Source organism: Rana temporaria, chromosome 9 (assembly GCF_905171775.1).
Source record: "Rana temporaria chromosome 9, aRanTem1.1, whole genome shotgun sequence".
NCBI lineage: Eukaryota > Metazoa > Chordata > Amphibia > Anura > Ranidae > Rana > Rana temporaria.
Window position 1 is genome coordinate 174,705,927 of NC_053497.1, and position 21,742 is coordinate 174,727,668.

The 21,742-nt window shown below is 46.6% G+C and overlaps 1 protein-coding gene across 3 annotated transcripts in view; it reads left to right on the top strand.

Annotated features, from left to right (window-relative positions):
• The window catches only part of DIAPH2 (diaphanous related formin 2), a 1,333,979-nt gene that overhangs the window by 1,064,648 nt on the left and 247,589 nt on the right, over nucleotides 1–21,742 (top strand). For all 3 annotated transcript variants that reach the window (XM_040325027.1, XM_040325028.1, XM_040325029.1), the window contains one exon: nucleotides 5,526–5,661. In XM_040325027.1, the coding sequence (XP_040180961.1) occupies nucleotides 5,526–5,661 (136 nt within the window). The remainder of the gene's footprint in view (nucleotides 1–5,525; nucleotides 5,662–21,742) is intronic.

The window sequence follows — 21,742 nt, forward strand, 5'->3', positions numbered from 1 at the left end:
AGACTGGGAAAAAAAATAAAGTTAAAAGCTAAACTCAAAGTTAAAAAAATAAATAAATACATATATGTGTGCGTGTATATATATATATATATATATATATATATTAGGGCTGGGGAAATTAAAGATTAATTCCTTGATTAATCTTGAATTTTTTTGATCGATCAAAATTCTTTTGATCGATCAAAATTCTTGAGGTCACCGTACAGTGAGACCCTGCTGGATGCGAGCAAACTGCACCCATTGGTACCTTTGCATCTGTGGAGCAGGAGGATGCATCAGGCTCCATCAGGGGAAGGGGGCAAAAATAACCATCGTTTTCCTGTCCTAAGCAGTTTTGTGCAGACAATTCTTTGTGTATCTGCAACATCTGTTCCGTGCGAAAGACTGTTCAGTTCTTCAGGGTATATTGTCAATAAAATGCTTCCAGAAAATGTAAACACTCTGGTATGTCTGCGTGACTGGCTAAAGTGATGCCTACTTGCCTACTATAAAGTTACTTACACTCAATATACTAGATACATTTTATAATTAAAGTTAAACAAACTTTCTAAGTTTTTCTTAAAGTTTAATAGGAAAAAAATTACTTACGTCAGTGCTACAGTTTGAATTTAAAACGTATTTGTGTGAACTGTGAAGTTAAGTCATGGATTGTGGAAACTAACTAGTGTCGGGTGATTGTAGATAGTGTATACCACGTTTACCACTGACTAATGCAGAGTTGCAATGCAAGGAGATCAGCTTAAAGTAGTTGGATCTGTATGTGCGTTATAATTTATTCGAAATTAGTCGATTAATCGATTAAAAAAAAATCGATTAATCAAACATGAACATTTTAATCAGTAACAGCCCTAATATATATATATATATATATATATATATATATATATATATATATTTATTATTATTATTATTATTATTATTATTATTAATATGCAGGAATCAGAGGGCCCTGTTTATTAGAGCTTACAATCTAATAACATATACAGTAGAGCTGTACAATTCTGGCCAAAATGAGAATCACAATTTTTTTTTGCTTAGAATAAAGATCGCGATTTTCGAGGCGTAAAATACAGTGAGATATAAAATATTGTAACAGCCACCATTTTATTCTCAAGGGTCTCTACAAAAATGTATATATAATGTTTGGGGGGTTCTAAGTCGTTTTTCTAGCAAAAAATAAATAAAAAATTAAACTTGAAATCAACAAATGTCAGAAAAAGGTTTGGTGTTTAAGTGGTTAAACTTTCCTAATTTACACACAGAAGTCTATTCCTTTGATTTGCTGCGCAAATACGGTGTGACAAAAACTATTGCAAAGACCGCCATTTTATTCTCTAGGGTGTTACAAAAAAATATATATCATTTTTGAGGGTTCTATGTCATTTTCTAGCAAAAAATAAATACATTTTTAACTTGTAAACACCAAATATCAGAAAGAGGCTTGGGGCTTAATTGCTCCACCAAGAAAAAATAAAATAAAAAATGCTGCAAAAAAATTATTATTTTTTTTATTTTTGTTTATACATACCTGAAGTGCCTGTTGCTAGGCAGATCATCCTAATTTGCCACTTCCTGATCCGCGGTCCATCTTTTTTCTTCTCCTCCTCGGCTGCCTCCTGGGGAATGGGGGAGCAGTGTCTTCTGGGACCTTGTGTGTGTCCCAGGAGACATCACCCATTCACGTTGCGCCGCGCAGTAGGGAATCGGGCGTTGAAGCCGCAAGGCTTCACTTCCTGATTCCCTCACCGAGGATGGCGGCGGGGCAGCCGAGCGTTTGCTTGACTTTGGCTGCCGTCATCGCGGGGCACCCTGGACGGGTAAGTCTCCTTATTAAAAGTCAGCAGCTACAGTGTTAGTAGCTGCTGACTTGTATTCATTTATTTTTTTAAACCGGACCTCCGCTTTAAACTGTTATTTTAGAAATGTGCATTTTTATTAAAAAAAAAAGAAAATAAATAGGTAACTCACAGGGGCAGATCCACAAAGCGAGTACGCCGGCGTATCTACTGATACGCTGGCGTACTTTCAAATTTCCTGCGTTGTATCTTTGGTTTTTAATCCTCAAAACAAGATACGATGGCATCTGGGTTAGATCCGACAGGCGTACGTCTTCGTATGCCTTCGGATCTAAGATGCAATTTTTCGGCGCCCGCTGGGTGGCGTTCCCGTCGTAATGTGCGTCGAGTATGCAAATTAGGTATTTCCGACGATCCACGAACATACGAGCGGCCGTCGCATTCTTTTACGTCGTCTCCAGTCGGCTTTTTCCGGCGTATAGTTAAACCTGCTATGTTAAGTATGGGCGTCATTCCCGCGTTTAATTCGAATTTTTTCTTTTCGTTTGTGTAAGTCGTCCGTGAATCGGGATGGACGTAATTTACGTCCACATCAAAACAATGACGTCCTTGCGACATCATTTAGCGCAATGCACGGCGGAAAATTTAGGGACGGCGCATGCATAGTTCGTTTGGCGCGGGGACGCGCTTCATTTAAATAAAACACGCCCCCCTACTCGCCGATTTGAATTAGGCGCCGTTACGCTGCGAGAGATACACTACGCCTCCGTAACTTACGGCGCAAATTCTTCCAGGATTTAAAACAAAAAAAGTAAGTTACGGCGGCGTAGCGTATCTCAGATACGCTGCGCCGGGGCAGATCTTTGTGAATCTGCCCCAAAGTCTTCATCAAACCAGATCTAAGCACAATAGAACTTTAATATTTTAGTTATTTTAATGTGTATTTATTTTGCAAACACAAATTTAGTATTTATAATTACAGATGCCTATTGATTTTATAAAAATGGATCGATTATTTTGTTTCGGACTGGTTATTTAAGTTATTTCAAGGGTTCCCCAATGGTAAGAAGGTTGAGCGGGGCCTCTGTACACTCTGTATTACAGTTTGTATATTATATTCCTGTATACTGCACACGCTATCCTCTTTATGCTCACTTTATGCTTTTGCTTTGCCCAGTTCTGCTGTGCTTTGCAGCTGGGCTGGTCACACTATGACTCTGTGTAATAGTCAGTACTGAGCTGTACATTCTAAATTGTAATTATCGCCAGTGAGTGAGCGGGAGCCGGCACCCAGAGGCGCATTAAGAGCCCACAGGGGGCAACCGCTCCCAAATCCCACAGCAATCTAGGACAAGAAACAGCCAAGCAGGCGAGGAAAGGAAAACCTCGCTCGCAGGTAGGGAAAGTCACAGTATGTAAAACTCATTATAAAAATACTGGAGAGAGCCACATCGGCTCTGTAACTTCAAAGAGACTTAAGACGACACGTATTAGGCACGGTTCCCCTCAACCAGATTTTCTTTTCATTCCAGTAATAAAAAGACTATTTTTAGAAAAAAAAAACAGAAAAAACCTAGAGACCTGAATTTTGCACCATTTGTACAGTCGTGAGAAATGGAGCATTTAAGAAGGAGAACTGTGCCTATCCCTGAGGGTCGGCTCCTGGTGGACACCAACCAGGTCATGTTGACGCCCACCAGGAATTGGTGTGGAAGGCACATTTTACGATCAATGTATAATAAAAAGGCTCCTTAAAAATGGTGATTGAGACAAGGCCCTGGGGGATATTTAGGCCTGGATTGTCATACAAGGCCCTGGGGGATATTTAGGCCTGGACTGTCATACAAGGCCCTGGGGGATATTTAGGCCTGGACTGTCATACAAGGCCCTGGGGGATATTTAGGCCTGGACTGTCATACATGGCCCTGGGGGATATTTAGGCCTGGACTGTCATACAAGGCCCTGGGGGATATTTATGCCTGGACTGTCATACAAGGGCCTGGGGGATATTTAGGCCTGGATTGTCATACAAGGCCCTGGGGGATATTTAGGCCTGGACTGTCATACAAGGCCCTAGGGGATATTTATGCCTGGACTGTCATACAAGGCCCTGGGGGATATTTAGGCTTGGACTCTCATTCAAGGCCCTGGGGTATATTTATGCCTGGACTGTCATACAAGGCCTTGGGGGATATTTATGCCTGAACTGTCATTCAAGGTCCTGGGGGATATTTAGGCCTGGATTGTCATACAAGGCCCTAGGGGATCTTTAGGCCTGGACTGTCATTCATGGCCCTGGGGGATATTTAGGCCTGGATTGTCATTCAAGGCCCTGGGGGATATTTAGGCCTGGACTGTCATACAAGGCCCTGGGGGATATTTAGGCCTGGACTGTCATACAAGGCCCTGGGGGGTATTTAGGCCTGGATTGTCATACAAGGCCCTGGGGGATATTTAGGCCTGGATTGTCATACAAGACCCTGGGGGATATTTAGGCCTAGACTGTCATACAAGGCCATGGGGGATATTTAGGCCTGGATTGTCATTCAAGGCCCTGGGGGATATTTAGGCCTGGACTGTGATTCAAGGCCCTGTTGGATATTTAGGCCTGGACTGTCATTCAAGGCCCTGGGGGATATTTAGGCCTGGACTGTCATACAAGGCCCTGGGGGATATTTAGGCCTGGACTGTCATTCAAGGCACTGGGGTATATTTATGCCTGGACTGTCATACAAGGCCCTGGGGGATATTTAGGCCTGGACTGTCATACAAGGCCCTGGGGGATATTTAGGCCTGGACTGTCATACAAGGCCCTGGGGGATATTTAGGCCTGGACTGTCATACAAGGCCCTGGGGGATATTTACGCCTGGACTGTCATACAAGGCCCTGGGGGATATTTAGGCCTGGGCTGTCATACAAGGCCCTGGGGGATATTTACGCCTGGACTGTCATACAAGGCCCTGGGGGATATTTACACCTGGACTGTCATACAAGGCCCTGGGGGATATTTAGGCCTGGATTGTCATACAAGGCCCTGTGGTATATTTATGCCTGGACTGTCATACAAGGCCCTGGGGGATATTTAGGCCTGGATTGTCATACAAGGCCCTGGGGGATATTTAGGCCTGGATTGTCATACAAGGCCCTGGGGGATATTTAGGCCTGGTCCATCATACAAGGCCCTGGGGGATATTTAGGCCTGGACTGTCATCTAATAGCCCAATATGGCAGTGACATCAATGACCTGTTAAAATTAACCCCCTTTTGATATTGATAATAAAAAAATCAAATACATTTTAAATATTATAAAATAGAAACATTATGAATGTAACGTTCCTGAGCCTTTCCGAGGTGTGTCAAGGTCAGCCGAGCTGTCCTCGGGCCTTTCCGGCTGTTTCCAAAGCTCTCCGGTGCCCCCCCTACCTCTGGCCACATGCGGTATTGCATGCGATTGAAGTCAATGCGGAACAAATTCTTTTCATTTCCATTTACTTTAATTGGAAAACTCACTTTGATATGCGAGTACTTTGGATTACGAACATTTTCCTGGAGCGTATTATGCTCGTAATCCGAGGTTCCACTGTATATATATATATATCGGACTGTATATAGTTTTTTGTATATGAGCACAATTGCTAATAGATAGAGTTCCTTTCGATAAGTCTGCCCTTATGTTCCTATCATCAGAAGGTCATGCCGGTAATGGGTATCCCTCCCATATTTTGCAGGAGGCAGTCAAAGAAAACAACAAGAGGCGAGAAATGGAAGAGAAGATGAAAAGGGCCAAGATCGCAAAGGAAAAAGCCGAGCGTGAGAAGATGGAACGGATGCAGAAGAAGAAGCAGCTTATTGATATGAATAAAGGTAAGACAAGGAGAGCAAACATTTGGCGGAGTATGTATATTACACCGCTTTCAAAGGGCGCGCGCCAACATTTCATTACACTATGCAGATTCACCGCCACTCACACCTGTTTATTATCACTTCTTTCCACAATCTGTGTATTCATCTTCCCGTTCATCATCATGCCACAGATATTTCCCTTCATCTATCACCCCCCACCAACCTTATCCTTGAATCGGCATCGAGGGGCCTGAATATAGACCTTCAGCCCTTTGTTTTACCGCTTTTTTTGGAATTCCGCTCAAGCTCAGAGCTTTTGTAAGCGCTTCCATCTCAAGGTTTGATGTGATTCATCATGGTCTTTTAATTAATCAGACTTTGATCTCTTCTACAAATATGAGAAATATTTCATTAATATGGTAATGCGGCTGTGTTTTAATACGGTTATTTTTTTTTATGTCACACGCAAAGGCTTCTGCGTAATGGGTCAGCGCATATCGCTTCTTTGTAAAACCCAGTCGTTTCCTTTACAAAGGGCCTATTAGAATATGTGTTGGTGACGCAATGGTTGGAATTTGATGCCATGGAAGTATTAGTTGTGGGATTGCTGTATATAAGTGGACGCAAAATAAACCTTCAGCCTCCTGGCTAATTTTGGCTAACTTTAGCCTACCTCTGCATAGGCCAGGGCTTCTCAACCAAGGTTCCATGGAATCCTAGGGTGCTTCCAATGATGGTGGAACCTGATCCGTTTGGTTAACAAACTGCTTCTCTGATGCTGTTTGCCAGGGTCTCCACAGATGTTCTAGATCAGGGTTTCTCAACTAGGGTTCCTCCAGAGGGGTGGGGGGTGGGGCGGAAAAAAAGCCACCCGTCCACTGGACACCCCCTCTGCGGGTGGTATCTACCAGGGCTGGACTGGGACAGAAATTTGGCCCTGGACTTCATCCAGACTGGCCCCCTCTTCCCCTTCACTAGCCACTAGCCGTTCTACTTTATTATAGTAGAACAGCTGGTACTGGTAGTCTTATAGGCAGTACCAGTGGGGAAGCTAGACATTATTTTACCCGGGCAAAAGAATCAGTTTGGTGCCCCCCTTATGGGACAAAATTAGGTAGAAGTGAGAAACTCCCAGGTTAAAGCTCTTGAGTCAGCTGTCTGTCCCCTCCCGCATGCTCCTCTGTCGTCCCCAATACTCCTCTGTCACCCCCCTGCTCCTCTGGTCCTCCCCCTGCTTCTTTGTTCCCTCAGGTGAGCGCTGCAGGGACAGAGGAGCAGATGGGGCGGCAGTCTGCTGTCACTGAAGCCAGCCCACTGAGCCATCGACCCATCGGGAAACTCCCTGTAGTCCCAATGGCCTGTCCATCCCTGGTACTTACCCGATCAGGCTCTCAATCGGCTCAGATACAGAGCACTGAGAGATCGCTCTGGGCTGCCATCTTCAGAGTCCCAAATTTTCCTGTACATCCCCCTGCCCCGCCCGGCCAATATGATTGCTTCTCCTCTCGGCTAATCATGCTCCTCCCTCTTCCTGATCCATCCTAAATGGAAGCAAGCAGAACCTCCCGATCTCTCCTCTTTCACGGATAACCTCAACACTCCGTCTCAATTTTAACTTATGTTCTCCTTCAAGAATGGTGAAAGCCAAGCCTTCTGGTCCCTTTGGTCACCTTGGCTTCAAGATCCATCTTGCACAGCCTTTCGGTAATGATGGCCTGATAACACCCATGTTTTACCGGGAAGCCATCCTTTGTTTCCCAAGCCTACCCTTTGAGATCTCCCCTCTTTTAGAAGAACCCGGATGGGTTCTTCTCCCTAGAGTGGTTGAAACCAGGGGCGGACTGACGATTGAGGCTCTCGGGCCCCATGCCACTAGGGGGCCCCATCAGGGTTGCCAGGCTCAATAAAACCAGGAACAGTATGTAAAATTCTGTGTTTTTTTTTACATCTGTCCCTGATATGTCCGAAACCGACATGCTTTTGATGTGAAAATCCTGAGATTTTAGCTGCCCTGCCTCTGCACTGCCTCCTGGCGTGGTGGCCATCTGTAAGCCCGGGGGGCCCCATAATCTTCTATTGCCCGGGGGCCCGATGAGTTGTCAGTCCGCCCCTGGTTGAAACTAGTTACTGCATTTATGTACCCCCCCCCCCCACACTTTTTTACACAGCTGATCAGCCTTACAGAACTTGACATCCTGAGCTTCACCCTACAGAATGTTTGGGTCATTCTCACTGGTCTCTTTTTTTTTTCTTTTTCCTTCCTTGGCAAAATGTTTTGAAAATGTACCATATGTCCAAGATTGGACACCAACTCTTGGAATGTTATGATTTGAAATCTATGTTCTTTACTTATCGGCAGTGTAATTCTATTGATAATACTTCAAATTTTATAAAATATGATTGATTTATGAGGTTGCAGACAAAGGGTACAGGTATGTATGCATTAGGGGAAGGTGGAGGAGGTATTTTAGGTGGGGGGGGGGGGGGGGGTGGCAGAAGTTCACATTGTTTGCAAGTTTCTCCTGCACGAAACTTATGAGAGTGGAGGAATTACATTTTATATTTATCATTAATTATGCGGTATCACCATCTTATTCTGTAAGTTTGTTTTATCAGCAAATTATATGTGTGGTTTTTCATTGAATTCAGCTCAAAATAAATATTTGATTTTTTCATAAAGTATCTTTTATTCATGAATAATTTAAAACAATTCATTTGTTCTATTCATAATAACAGACAAACCTTTTCCTCCGGCTCATCTTAACCTCTTCCCGTTACCGTACTGCATATTGTACATTTAGATTGAAGTCCAACTATACAGTTTCTTTGGAAAATCCCCATTGCAATTTCTTCGGAAACGACATTGATCCTTTAAGGTCAAAGGAAGGGGTACAGTTAAATATTAGGATAAAAGATTAACTTGAAACCAGGCATTCTCAACTAGGGTTCCTCTAGAGCAGTGGTTCTCAACCTGGGGGCGGGACCCCCTCGGGGGTCAAATGATGATTTGCCAGGGGTCACCAAATCCTGGGCTGTTCCTGAAGCCTGCACCTCTTTTGCAGCCACCCAGCAGGGCTGTTCCTGGAGCCCACAGCCGCCCACTCAGCCTCTTTGCAGCCGCCCATTCAGTTAACAACATGGCTGGGGGGGCAGAGACTCTAGGTCAGTTGACTGGTGAGGAATGTGAAGTGTGAGACACAGTGAGTAACACACTACCTGTGATTATAGTTCCCATTAAAAGTCCCCACTACAGTTCTCAGATCAGCAAATGACCTTGATCAAGAGCACCTATGTTGGCTGATCAGAACTCTCCCACCAGCGCTGCCACTCATCCCAACTCTCCCACCAGCACTGCCACTCATCCCAACTCTCCCACCAGCACTGCCACTCATCCCAACTCTCCCACCACCGCTGCCACTCATCCCAACTCTCCCACCAGCACTGCCACTCATTCCAACTCTCCCACCAGCACTGCCACTCATCCCAACTCTCCCACCAGCACTGCCACTCATCCCAACTCTCCCACCATCACTGCCACTCATCCCAACTTTCCCACCAGCACTGGCACTCATCCCAACTCTCCCACCAGCACTGCCACTCATCCCAACTCTCCCACCAGCACTGCCACTCATCCCAACTCTCCCACCAGCACTGCCACTCATCCCAACTCTCCCACTGGCACTGCCACTCATCCCAACTCTCCCACCAGCACTGCCACTCATCCCAACTCTCCCACCAGCACTGCCACTCATTCCAACTCTCCCACCAGCACTGCCACTCATCCCAACTCTTCCACCCCCAAGCAGTAGGGGAAAGAATAAAAATAGAGAATACCTGGAAAGGAAAGGAAAACAGTGGGAACAATAAATAAAAAGGGAGAGAAAGATTAAGAGAAAGAGCAAGAAAGACGTCTAGATTGAGGGATGGGGAAAAAAAAGAAGAACTTAGGCTAGAGAGATAAAATGGAAAGAAAGGAGAACAAAGAGTGGTACATACTAAAATGTACCATAAGGGGTTTTAATACTTCACAAATGTAAGGGTTAGGGGCGCAAATTACTTGTTTTGCCTTGGGTGCTGACAACCCACGCTACGTAAATTTTTACTGTTGGGGGTCCCCACAACTTGGGAAATGTTATCAAGGGGTCAAGAACGGTTGAGAACCACTGCTCTAGAGGTTGCTTTGACTAGTGCTGTGGCTGATTGACCTCCCATCTGATGGTGCCTGGATAGTTGCTGGGTCATTACCACTTGGCAGAGACAACCACCATGTAAAGAGGATATTCTTCCCACTAGCGACCAATAATAGGGACATTTTTCCCATTGACCATGAATGAATTGGTTTTACCAGTGGATTCCTGAGGCTTAAAAATGATTTCAAAGGTTCTTGGTTGTATGACACCCAGCACATACAGTACATAATACCTTGCCTACCATATAACACCTGTGTGTGGTGGTAGTGAGGGTTGGCCTTAATGCAAACACACTGCAAATATATGTCCAGTGGTGGCCAGTGGATTATTTTTTTTTGGTGGGGCGGCAAACAGTATGACAAACCCCCCCGGTTTGGTAGGTAGCACTTACCCCATTACCGGCAGTAGCCTCCCATTCTCCTGCTCTCCACGGGTCATCACGGAGACAGCTTCGCCAGCGGCGACGGCGGCGTAGTGTAAATGTGTCGGCGTAAGCCCGCCTAATTCAAATTTGGCTGGTGGTGGGCGTGTTTTATGTCAAACTATCACGACCCCACGTATTTGACGTTTCTTACGAACGGCGCATGCGCCGTCCGTTAAAGAATCCCAGTGCGCATGCTCCAAATTACGCCGCAAATCGTCAATGCTTTAGCCGTGAACGTAACTTACGCAAAGCCCTATTCGCGAACGACTTACGCAAACGACGTAATCGACGGAAAAGTGGACGCTGGCCCGACGTCCATACTTAACATTGGATACGCCTCATATAGCAGGGGTAACTTTACGCCGGAAAAAGCCTTACGTAAACGACGTAAAAAAATGCGCCGGCCGGACGTACGTTTCTGAATCGGCGTATTTATTTAATTTGCATATTCGACGCGGAAATATACGGAAGCGCCACCTAGTGGCCAGCGTAAATATGCACCTTAGATCTGACGGCGTACTAAGACGTACGCCAGTCGGATCTAACCCAGCTTCAGGCGTATCTTGTTTTGTGGATACGAAACAAAGATAGGCCGGAGCAACCAAGAAGTTACGCGGCGTATCAATAGATACGCCGTCGTAACTTCTTTGTGGATCTGGTCAGAAGTGTCTAACTTTTAAAAAAAATGGACACCATCATTTAATCAGCTGGAGGTGAAGATAAATCTCAATAGACATAGTTGGGTGATGGCAATATTTGTTGTCCACTCAAACCAGGTCTAGTTGACCCTAAAAGAAATTGATAAATAGAATCTTTTTTTGAGATGTTCTTGATATCTGAAGGCACCGTTATTTTCTTTCTCTTCCTAGAATCTGAGGTCCCGCAGTAACATATTACAGCGGCGTATCTCTGGCAAGGCGTGCGTGATCCTCGCGTTTAAACAGTATTTCATCGTGCAGTCATGTTCTGTTTAGACGCGCACATTTTACGGGTCTGCCGGCTGGCTCCACGCCTAAACACTACACTGCATTAGACTTGCATTTTTTTCCACTTTTTTATTTTTTTTCCTCTTTTTGCTGCGGATGTGGTTAACACAATGAACGAAACAACGTTATTAGGTTTCCATATCCCGGCGGTGAGAAGTCACTTTGTCAAAATGACAGCTTGAGAAAATATGTGCGCGATCTTTCCCTGGCCCGCGTGTCATATTTACTTAGTTTGGCCAGAAATAAGCTGCGCTGTGATTTTTTTCCTCTCTTTCCTTCTCCTTGCTCCTCGGTGTTGTCGACGCGACTTCGGCTTATGAAATTACACTTTCAGAGTGTTTCTATTTTTTTGTTGTGTTTTTTTTTTATTTTTTATTGTCTTGCATCTTGTTGCAGTTTTGTAAAGAATATTATTGGTATAAAATCTGATCATGGTAATGGAGCGCTGAAATGCTGTTTAATAAACTGCGCTTTCAGAAAACGAGCCGCATACAATACAGAGACAGCTCAGGCATTGGATACTTTGTTTTATATTCAGCTTGTGAAACAGAAATGATAACATCATGCTAATACAATTTTTAGATACAAGGATTTTTTTATCATTACATATCTTATTTTAGTGCTCTATGCAGGGCTGGTGCAAAGATTTTTGACACCCTATGCGAAACCTCATTCTGCCGCACTTCCTTGGCTCCACCCCCTCTGCCCTGCCCATTTATATTCCACCTTATTAATTAAGCGCCCATCAACACAGTCTCACCAGTGCCCATGAAATGTAGCCTCACCAGCGCCCATCAATGCAGCCTCACCAGCGCCCATCAACGCAGCCTCACCAGCGCCCATCAAATGCAGCCTCACAGCGCCCATCAAATGCAGCCTCACAGCGCCCATCAAATGCAGCCTCACAGCGCCCATCAAATGCAGCCTCACCAGCGCCCATCCAATGCAGCCTCACCAGCGCCCATCAAATGCAGCCTCACCAGCGCCCATCAAATGCAGCCTCACCAGAGCCCATCAAATGCAGCCTCACCAGCGCCCATCAAATGCAGCCTCACCAGCACCCATCAAATGCAGCCTCACCAGCGCCCATCAAATGCAGCCTCACCAGCGCCCATCCAATGCAGCCTCACCAGCGCCCATCAAATGCAGCCTCACCAGTGCCCATCAAATGCAGCCTCACCAGAGCCCATCAAATGCAGCCTCACCAGCGCCCATCAAATGCAGCCTCACCAGCACCCATCAAATGCAGCCTCACCAGCACCCATCAAATGCAGCCTCACCAGCGCCCATCAAATGCAGCCTCACCAGCGCCCATCAAATGCAGCCTCACCAGCGCCCATCAAATGCAGCCTCACCAGCGCCCATCAAATGCAGCCTCACCAGAGCCCATCAAATGCAGCCTCACCAGCGCAAATCCAATGCAGCCTCACCAGCGCCCATCAAATGCAGCCTCACCAGCGCCCATCAAATGCAGCCTCACCAGAGCCCATCAAATGCAGCCTCACCAGCGCCCATCAAATGCAGCCTCACCAGCGCCCATCAAATGCAGCCTCACCAGCACCCATCAAATGCAGCCTGCAAGCACCAATCAATGCAGCCTCACCAGCGCCATGTTCCTTACATTGGTCGCTATTGGGAAGAGTTCCTCCTTGGATACAATCATCAATTCCCGACTCGACTACGCAAACTCCCTCTACCTAGGACTTCCCAAATACCAAACTTCATGTCTACAAGTTGTCCAGAACACAGCAGCTAGACTGGTAACTGGAAAAAAAAAACTGGGAATCAATCACCCCGTCTCCGAGGACCCTCCATTGGCTAGCCGTGAAGGATTGGGTTACATTTAAGACCCTCGGCCTCACTCACAAATGTACACAAGAAAAAGCCCCGCAATACCTCTGAGACAAAATAAAGCACTACACCCCAGGTCGCCACCTCCGGTCAACTAACCAGAAACTCCTCCACATCCCCAAGACCCGTTACAAATCAAAAGGCGAACGAAAGTTCGCAGTCGAAGGACCCCGGCTCAACCCGCGGACATCCGCTCGGAAGAAAACCACCTTCAGGAAGAAGCTTAAGACCCATCTCTTCTGAAGACACAGGCGGACACTGGCTGCAAAAGCGCCTTGAGGCGATTTAGTTCACGTTTGTAGCGCTATACAAGTTACTCATTCATTCATTTATTCATTCACAGTGTTGGTCAGAGTATACCACCCTTGCAGAAAGCCAAAAAGATCATTGGGTTCATGCAGCTTGCTCTGCCAAGTGGCATTGATCCCAGAAGTATGCAGGCACAATCAAATGGGGATTAATCAACCACAGCCCCTGCTAAAACCAATTCATTGTTTGTCCATGGGAAAAATGGCCCTTAAATTTGTCGCTACTGGGAAAAGTTCCCTCTCTTACAGTGGTGGTCAGAATACCAACCCGTGCAGAAAGCCAAAATTATCATTGGGTTCATCTGCCAAGTGGCATTGACCCAAGAAGTATGCAGGCAGATGGGAGGTCAATCTTCCAAAGCTCAGGGCTTCACAGAACCTTGGTTTGGAATGGCTGGTCTAGGCCTTGTGACAGAACGAGGCTTTGTCACTATGAAAAGGGATGGAATAAGGACACAGAGTTTGCACATTAGGTGACTGCAGGGCTACAGAGCGGTTATTTTGAGAGGAGACCTCTGCTCTGGCAGCTTTCTCTGGATTTTGCTATCTTCAGATGGGGCTCTGTAGTTTTTCAGATCCCTTAGAGACTTGGGTGGGGCAGGATCTCCAACCCTGTGTCTGGGTTTTGTGGACAGCCAGCAGGGTGTGTGCCCAGGTTCACACAGCCCGAATAACGAGGGACTGGTGAGTGGAGGAAGGTGGAGTATGTGCAGCTTGTTACTGCTGCTGTATGAAGACAGACCTGTGTCTGGAAAGCTGCCTTCCCTGTGTGAGACTACATCCCTGATGAGGGGTAGGGTGCCCGTGTGTCCCGGATTTCCCGGGACTGTCCCGCAATCGACATGTCTGTCCTGGTTCCCGGACACCTTTATTCCGGGACAATACAATGTCCCGGAATGAAATAGAGGACACAGCCACCCCCTACTAACTAATAATTACATTTCCGGAACTGGTTGCTGGGACCAGCGCTGCCTGGCATCTTGCAACCAGTGACAATTTACTCTCAGACAGTGAGACCGGGAGCTAGACCTGCGCCTAGTGCAGCACTGCTGTCCCCACCCACCTCGGCACCTCCTCCTTCTCCGGCACCAAGGGGCAAGCAGCAGGGACTGCTGTGATTTTTACTCTCCAGATAGTGACTCCACCCCTTTACTTCTATGCACGTGGCTCATGCAGAGGGAGTGACAGCAGCACTGCCTCTGGTGGCAGGCTATGGATGGCAGGCGGCACATTCACCTGACAAATAACTCTCCGCCAAATTCCCCATCAACCCCCGAGACTACATTACCCCCCCGCCTCCTCATCTTTTTTTGGGGAAGATGAGAGAGGGGGTGTGTCCCTGAATGGCATTTTGGAAATGTGGTCACCCTAGTGAAGGGGTCACTTTCGTGTCTGACGCACTGGGAAGGTTGGGATGGCTACAAGGGCCTGTGAGACCAGAGAAGGGTCAGGGAAAGCCGAGGCGGCTAACAAGTCCAAGGGGGCTGAAGGAAGTTCTAGAGTCCTTGAGGACAGTGAGCTACCCGAAGAGCTGGAGAATCCTGTTGAGATAAGGAGTAGGCTGGCATAGCAGGGAACTGCAAGGCAAAGTAAGCCTAGGAGCCAGGAGACCTGGCATTTTCTGTTGTGTGAGTTTACTGGAGAAGAACCCCTGTGTGGGAAATCCTGTGTATAAACTTTTATTTTGTTCTTTTTAATAAAAATGGGCTGCCACGCCCTCAAACCCAGGTGAGGACTGGCAGCCTTAGGCCTTGGGGGCAAGTCCAGTCAAGTGGCCCATTGAACCGCCGAATCAGCTCACCATCCATGGTCCACCTGTTTTTTCAATGCAGCCTCACCAGTGCCCATCAATGCAGCCTGATCACTGGGGAAGGTTACATGGGTTGTATGGGGGGGAGATGGAGGGTCAGTTAGGGGTGTAAGGGTCTCTCACCTCAGTAGGTCCTTGCATGCCACGTCCTGACTCCCAGGCACGCCCTGCCTCTGCCTGCTTCCAAAAATCCGGTCCCAGGCAGTTGTAGTTTCCTCTGCGCTGCTCTGTTTTCCACCCACTTGGAGCTTGAGCACGGAATGCAACAGCTAGTGGTCGGTCGCCATGGCCGTGCCCCCGGCCCAACTTCTTAGACCAGAATAAAAAAGAAAATGGTAGTGGGCAGTGGCTGCCGGCCATTTTGAACATAAATTAAGATGGCCTGGGAGGCAATTGCCACCCTACCCCCTGGCCCAGCCCTCCCCTGCTCAAACTGACTGCTGTGGACTCTCTGGAAAAACGCATCTACCACTGATCTAAACACCCCAATGTCACAGCCTTCACAAATAAAAGAAAAATATTGAATGATGTTCCACTTTAAAAAAACAAAAAACATGCCTATTTTCTTCTCTTCTGCTATCCAAGTTTCCGTAAATTGTTTGCGGGTTCTTGACAATTCCACTAGGTTCCTCGGACTTGGTTGTGTCGGAAAACCCATAAAAGCTCTTAGTGATTTTATAGGAACGCTAGTAAAATTTAGAGCAACTATCAATCACGTTCGCGAGCTGATAAAAGGGCATTTCATTATGAATTCAGAGCCAGCTGTTCGTCAATTATACTTGAGGGAGCAGAAGTGATGTCAAATCTCTGTACGTACTGCTTATTTGTCAAAGCTAACTGCCTCCACAAAGCAGGAACTAAGTTTAGAGGCAGCAAAGCGGCAGAGACGTTGTAGAGTATGTGTACGAAAAAGAGAAAGTTTGAGGTTTAAGAGTTACGAAAAGCTGCTTCCTGAACTGAACCCGACCATTTCAGAAGTCACTTTGAGGAGTTTCTGCTTCTGCCGAAAAAATTCTCCATCAACTAAGTACAAATTAGGGAGTTGACGTAAAGAGTGACGCACTTTTTCACATCCTCCCGACACACAGAGAGGGTTTTTATTTTTGAAAATTATATTCTTTGCTCAGATCTTTTCAATTTACTTAATATGTGTGAGTGATGCCATCATTCGTGAGTGGCAGCGACTGAATCCTTTGCCTCTCTGCCTTTTGATGTTGTTGTCAGATATGTTTTGCTCGAAAGGGGTTGTTGAAAGCCTGTTTTTTGTATTCAGATGTCTGTTGTGTGCTGATTTGTGCATTGGCATTTGTTTTTTGCTGTTCTTTGAAGTTCACTTGATGATGAATATGAAGACTACGTTAATTAATGGATGTCTTAAAGCAAATCTGGGATTTGACAATACAAAAAAAAAGTCAACAGGTACCATTTATTGGCAGCCCCATCACCAGTACACACTCATCTTCGCTTTAGTCTAGCCATGGGGAACTAAAAAAACTATCCAGTGAGAAACGAACAAGAATAGAGATGCTCAACTTCCTAAAGTTCAGAATATATATACCGTATATATACGCGGGTATAAGCCGACCCGAATATAAGCTGAAGCACCTAATTTTACCACAAAAAAAATCGGAAAACGTATTAATTCGAGTATAAGCCTAGGGTAGGAAATGCAGCAGCTACTCTAAATGAAAAAGAGTGTCAACAATGCCCATTTGCAGCCTCACTGTTCCCACCTTTAGCCTCACTGTACCCATCGCATGCATCACTGTGCCCATTGCATGCCTCACTGTGCCCATTGCATGCCTCACTGTGCCCATTGCATGCCTCACTGTGCCCATTGCATGCCTCACTGTGCACTGTGCCCATTGCATGCCTCACTGTGCCTATCGCAAGCCTCACTGTGCCTATCGCAAGCCTCACTGTGCCCATTGCAAGCCTCACGGTGCTCATTGCAAGCCTTACTTTGCCCAATTCATGCCTCACTGTGCCCATTGCATGCCTCATCACTGTGCCCATTGCATGCCTCATCACTGTGCCCATTGCATGCCTCATCACTGTGCCCATTGCATGCCTCATCACTGTGCCCATTGCATGCCCCATCACTGTGCCCATTGCATGCCTCATCACTGTGCCCATTGCATGCCTCACTGTGCCCATTGCAAGCCTCACTGTGCCCATTGCAAGCCTCACTGTGCCCACTGCATGCCTCACTGTATTGATCTGCATACCTGATCTCTGTGTCATGCAGTCAGTCGGCGGCCGTCCAGTGTAACCCCGCCTCCTCATCCGTGATACTCAGTTTCCCAGCAGTGAGTCAGTGTTCCGCCTATCACGAACAAGGAGGAGGCAGGGCTTTGTTACACTGGACGCCGTCTGACTGCAAGACACAGGGGCTGATCAGAGAGACTCGCGTATAAGCCGAGGGGGGCTTTTTCCTCACAAAAAAACTTGAGGACAGCTCGGCTGAACGCTCAGCTCTGGTGACCCCAAACCTTGGGCCAAATGCGGTACTGCACACCAATCCTGCTCATTTTGCGAGACAACACTCGCAAACTGAGTCAGGATTTAAAAAAAAAAAGTGCTCGTATTGCGAAACGCCCGTTAACTGCGTTATTCGCAATCCGAGGTTTCACTGTAGTAAATATTAAATAATCATATGCTATAACTTATATTTACCTAACAAAATGATTTTTTTTTTAACTCAGAAAATTATAAATTTGTAAAATAAGTATAAAGTTATTAAACCTTATTGAAATGCAAAAAAAAAAAGAAAAACTCGGCTTATGCTCGAGTATATACGGTATATATCTTTTTTTTTTCTTCTTTTTTTTTTTACGAGGGGCATAGGCGACTTTGCTAAAAGTCTTAAGAAAGAAAGTGTTTAAGTAGTGCTCCAAAAGTCAAACGACGGATTAGAACAGGAGGAAAAATCTATTTGGGACGAAAGGTTACCATGAGGCCAAAAATCCAGAAGGTGGGATTTCCCTGTCTGTGGTAGCTACCTAGGATTTCTAATACTGAACCTGGGCAGGAAATCTGGGTGTCCTATGATAGGCTTTATAGGCAATAAGGAAGGTGAGATAACTGTGGACCCAAAGGCTGCCCTCACCACTGGAATGGTGCCACCAATCAGGGGGTGAGCCTGCACTATCAAAGGGATCTGAGTCTGCAGCAAAGGCAGTCCTTGAAGTGGGCTAGGAGAGTCTTCAAGCTCCATGGATACCCATTGTTTGGCTTTACTGTTGTAATATCAGTCCTCTATATGTGTAATATGAACCGCCCTCTAGTAGTGATCAATGTCCGGGAGGCCAATGCCCCCTCTGTCCTTAGGTCTATCCAGCAGCTGGGCGTTCAACCTGGGTACCTTATGTGACCACAGAAATTCTCTGAATAGAGATCGTATTCTGAAGGAAGAACAATGCTGAAAGCAGTATCGGCAGGGGCTGAAGGAGGAAAAGTGGCCTTGGCAAGATGCTCATTCTCAGGGCACTACCGCGTCAAAACCAAGTGTGTGTCGGTGCATGTCAGTGCCTGAGATCACACTTGATTTTTTTGAAGCAAAGGGTTTGAAATTGGCCTCATAGAGTCCCTCAATTTCCCTGGTTTTGTTTGTGCCCAAGTACGTGATCGCTTTATCTGCCCAACGAAAAGGACAGAATATGTGTATTAATCTCATCCACTGCAGGGTAATTCCACTTCCTCTGCTTACGCAGTTCACTCACTTCATGAATGAATGAATAAATGAATGAGTAACTTGTATAGCGCTACAAACGTAAACCAAATTGCCTTAAGGCGCTTTTTCAGCCAGTGTCCGCCTGTGTCTTCATAAGCTTAGTCAGACATCAGACGCAAACCCTAGGGGTTCGAAGAGCCGAGATATACTCAAGTAATCCTCTTATTCTCCCAATGCCAGTCCCTTCGGCTCCTGCCCTCCCGCAGTCCAACTGTCTTATGCGATGGACTGTTCCTGGTGTCATCACGCCCATAGACCGGATCCTTTGATCCTCTGGAAAACTGCACTCCCCGCGTCCAACGGTGGACTGTTCCTGGCACTTTCATGTCCAGGGTTGGTCTATGGGCATGATGACATCAGTAGCAGTCCATCACATTAGAGGGGTGAGGGGAGGGGGCGCAGAAACCAATGTGACTGATCTTGCGCTGGGAGGATTGGCGGACTAGGTGAGTATATCTCGGCTCTCTGATCACCTAGGGGTTCTGAGAGCTGAGATATACTCACCTAATCCGCCAATCCTCCCAGAACAATACCAGCCCCTTTGGCTCCTGCCCTCCTGCAGTCTTATGCGATGGACTGTTCCTGGTGTCATCACAGCCATAGACCAGATCATTTGATTCTCTGGAAATTGGCGCTCCCCACGTCCAGAAGTTGGCTGTTCCTGATGCCTATAGACAGGTTCTGGATGTAAAGACATCAGGAACAATTCACTGCATAAGAGGGCGCATGGGTGGGGGGGGGGGGGTGCTGGAGCCAAAGGAACTGATCTTGTGCTGAGAGGATCAGAGGATTAGGTGAGTATATCTCAAACCCCTAGGGCAGGGGTAGGCAACCTCGGCCCTCCAGCTGTTTTGAAACTAAAAGTCTCATGAGACATTGCAAGAATCTTGACAAGCTTTCTTTGCGTACACACTGTCAAGACCAAATCTCGTCGTTCTCAAACGCGGTGACGTACAACACGTACGACGGCACTATAAAGGGGAAGTTTGATTCCACTGGCGCCACTCTTCTGAGCATGTGCAGGTTTTTAAGCATACACACGAACGTGTTTCTCGTCGAAAACCAGCCCGACGAGGAACACGACGAGGAAATTGAGACTCCCGACGAGGAAAAAGAGAACTTGTTCTCTTTTTTTTCTCATCGAGTTCCGCGACAGTTTTCTCGATTAAAAACATACACACAACCGTTTTCCTCGGCAAAAAAGCTCTGCCACCAAGTTTCTTGATGGATTCTGTCGAGGAAAACGGTCGTGTGTACGAGGCCTCACAGAAATGACTCCTAGAGGCAGAGGCATGATGGGATTGTAATTTCACCACACCTAGGGGTTTGTAGAGCTGAGATATACTCACCTAATCCTCCCAGCGCAAGAGCAGTCCCTTCCACAGTCAAGCTGTCTTATGCCGTGGACTGTTTTGGTGTTATCACGCCCATAGACCAGATCCGTTGGAAAACAGTGCTCTCCCAGGTCCAGCAATTGGCTGTTCCTGGCGCCTTCACGTCCAGAGCTGGTTTATGGGCGTGATGACTTCAGGAACAGTTCACCGCAAACCGGGGGCGCAGGAGCCCAAAGAGTTAATTTTGCGCTGGCAGATTAGGCGAGTATATCTCGGCTCTCCGGGTTCGGAGCACCAAGATTTGCTCACCTAATCCTCCAATATCTCAGATACGTTACGCCGCCGTAAATTAGGGCGCAAGTTCCGTATTCAGAAAGAACTTGCGCCCTAAGTTAAGGTGGCATAGCGTATGTGGTCCGGTGTAAGCCCGCGGAATTCAAATGTGGATGAGTGGGCGTGTTTTATTTAAATTAATTGTGACCCCACGTATTTGACGTTTTTTACGAACGGCGCATGCGCCGTCCGTGAACGTTTCCATGTGCGCATGCTCCAAATTACGCCGCAAACTGTCAATGCTTTCGACGTGAACGTAACTTACGTACAGCCGTATTCACGAACGACTTACGTAAACAACGTAAAATACGACGCTGTTCGGTCGTTTCCAATGTCCATACTTAACATGACTTACCCCTGCTTTATGAGGGGTAACTTTACGCCGGAAAAAGCCTTACGCAAACAACGTAAAAAAATGCGTCGGGCGGACGTACGTTTCTGAATCGGCGTACCTACCTAATTTGCATATTCGACGCGGAAGTCTAGGGAAGCGCCCCTAGCGGTCAGCGTAAATATTGCCCCCTAAGATACGACGGCGTAGGAGACTTACGCCGCTCGTATCTAGGCAACATTGAGGCGTATCTGATTCTACGAATCAGACGCCGAGATGCGACGGCCCGCACTCTGAGTTACGACGGCGTATCTGGAGATACGCCCTCGTAACCGGGCCTCTGTGTTCACCCCTAGAACGAGCAGTTAACCCATGCAGTAGGGCCACAGCCCCACTGCATGGATAAAAAAGGTTTTCCCGGAGTTCCGCTTTAAAAACATAAGTCAGTGGTTTCCATATTTCCAGCAGATTCTTTTTTAACCGGCCCCACCAGGCTCTGGCATTCCCCTCGGGGTACCGGTACTAAAACAAGAGTCAGATATAAGCGATGTCGGATGATCCTCATTACGGCACGACTTGCCATCCCCCCAGTGGTACGTTGTTCCCGTCATCTCACATTTGGGCATTTTTTTTTCTTCTTCGAACGTCGAGCGATGTGAAGCGCGCTTTCATATTATGACATTCGAGGGGGAAGTACATACCTGGCTTGGCAGTTTTCCTGGCATCTAATGAACGGTGTCTGAAGCTGGAAGAGATTAAGTGGATCTCACAGGGCAAATGTGAGCTGACAGCAGATGGAAGT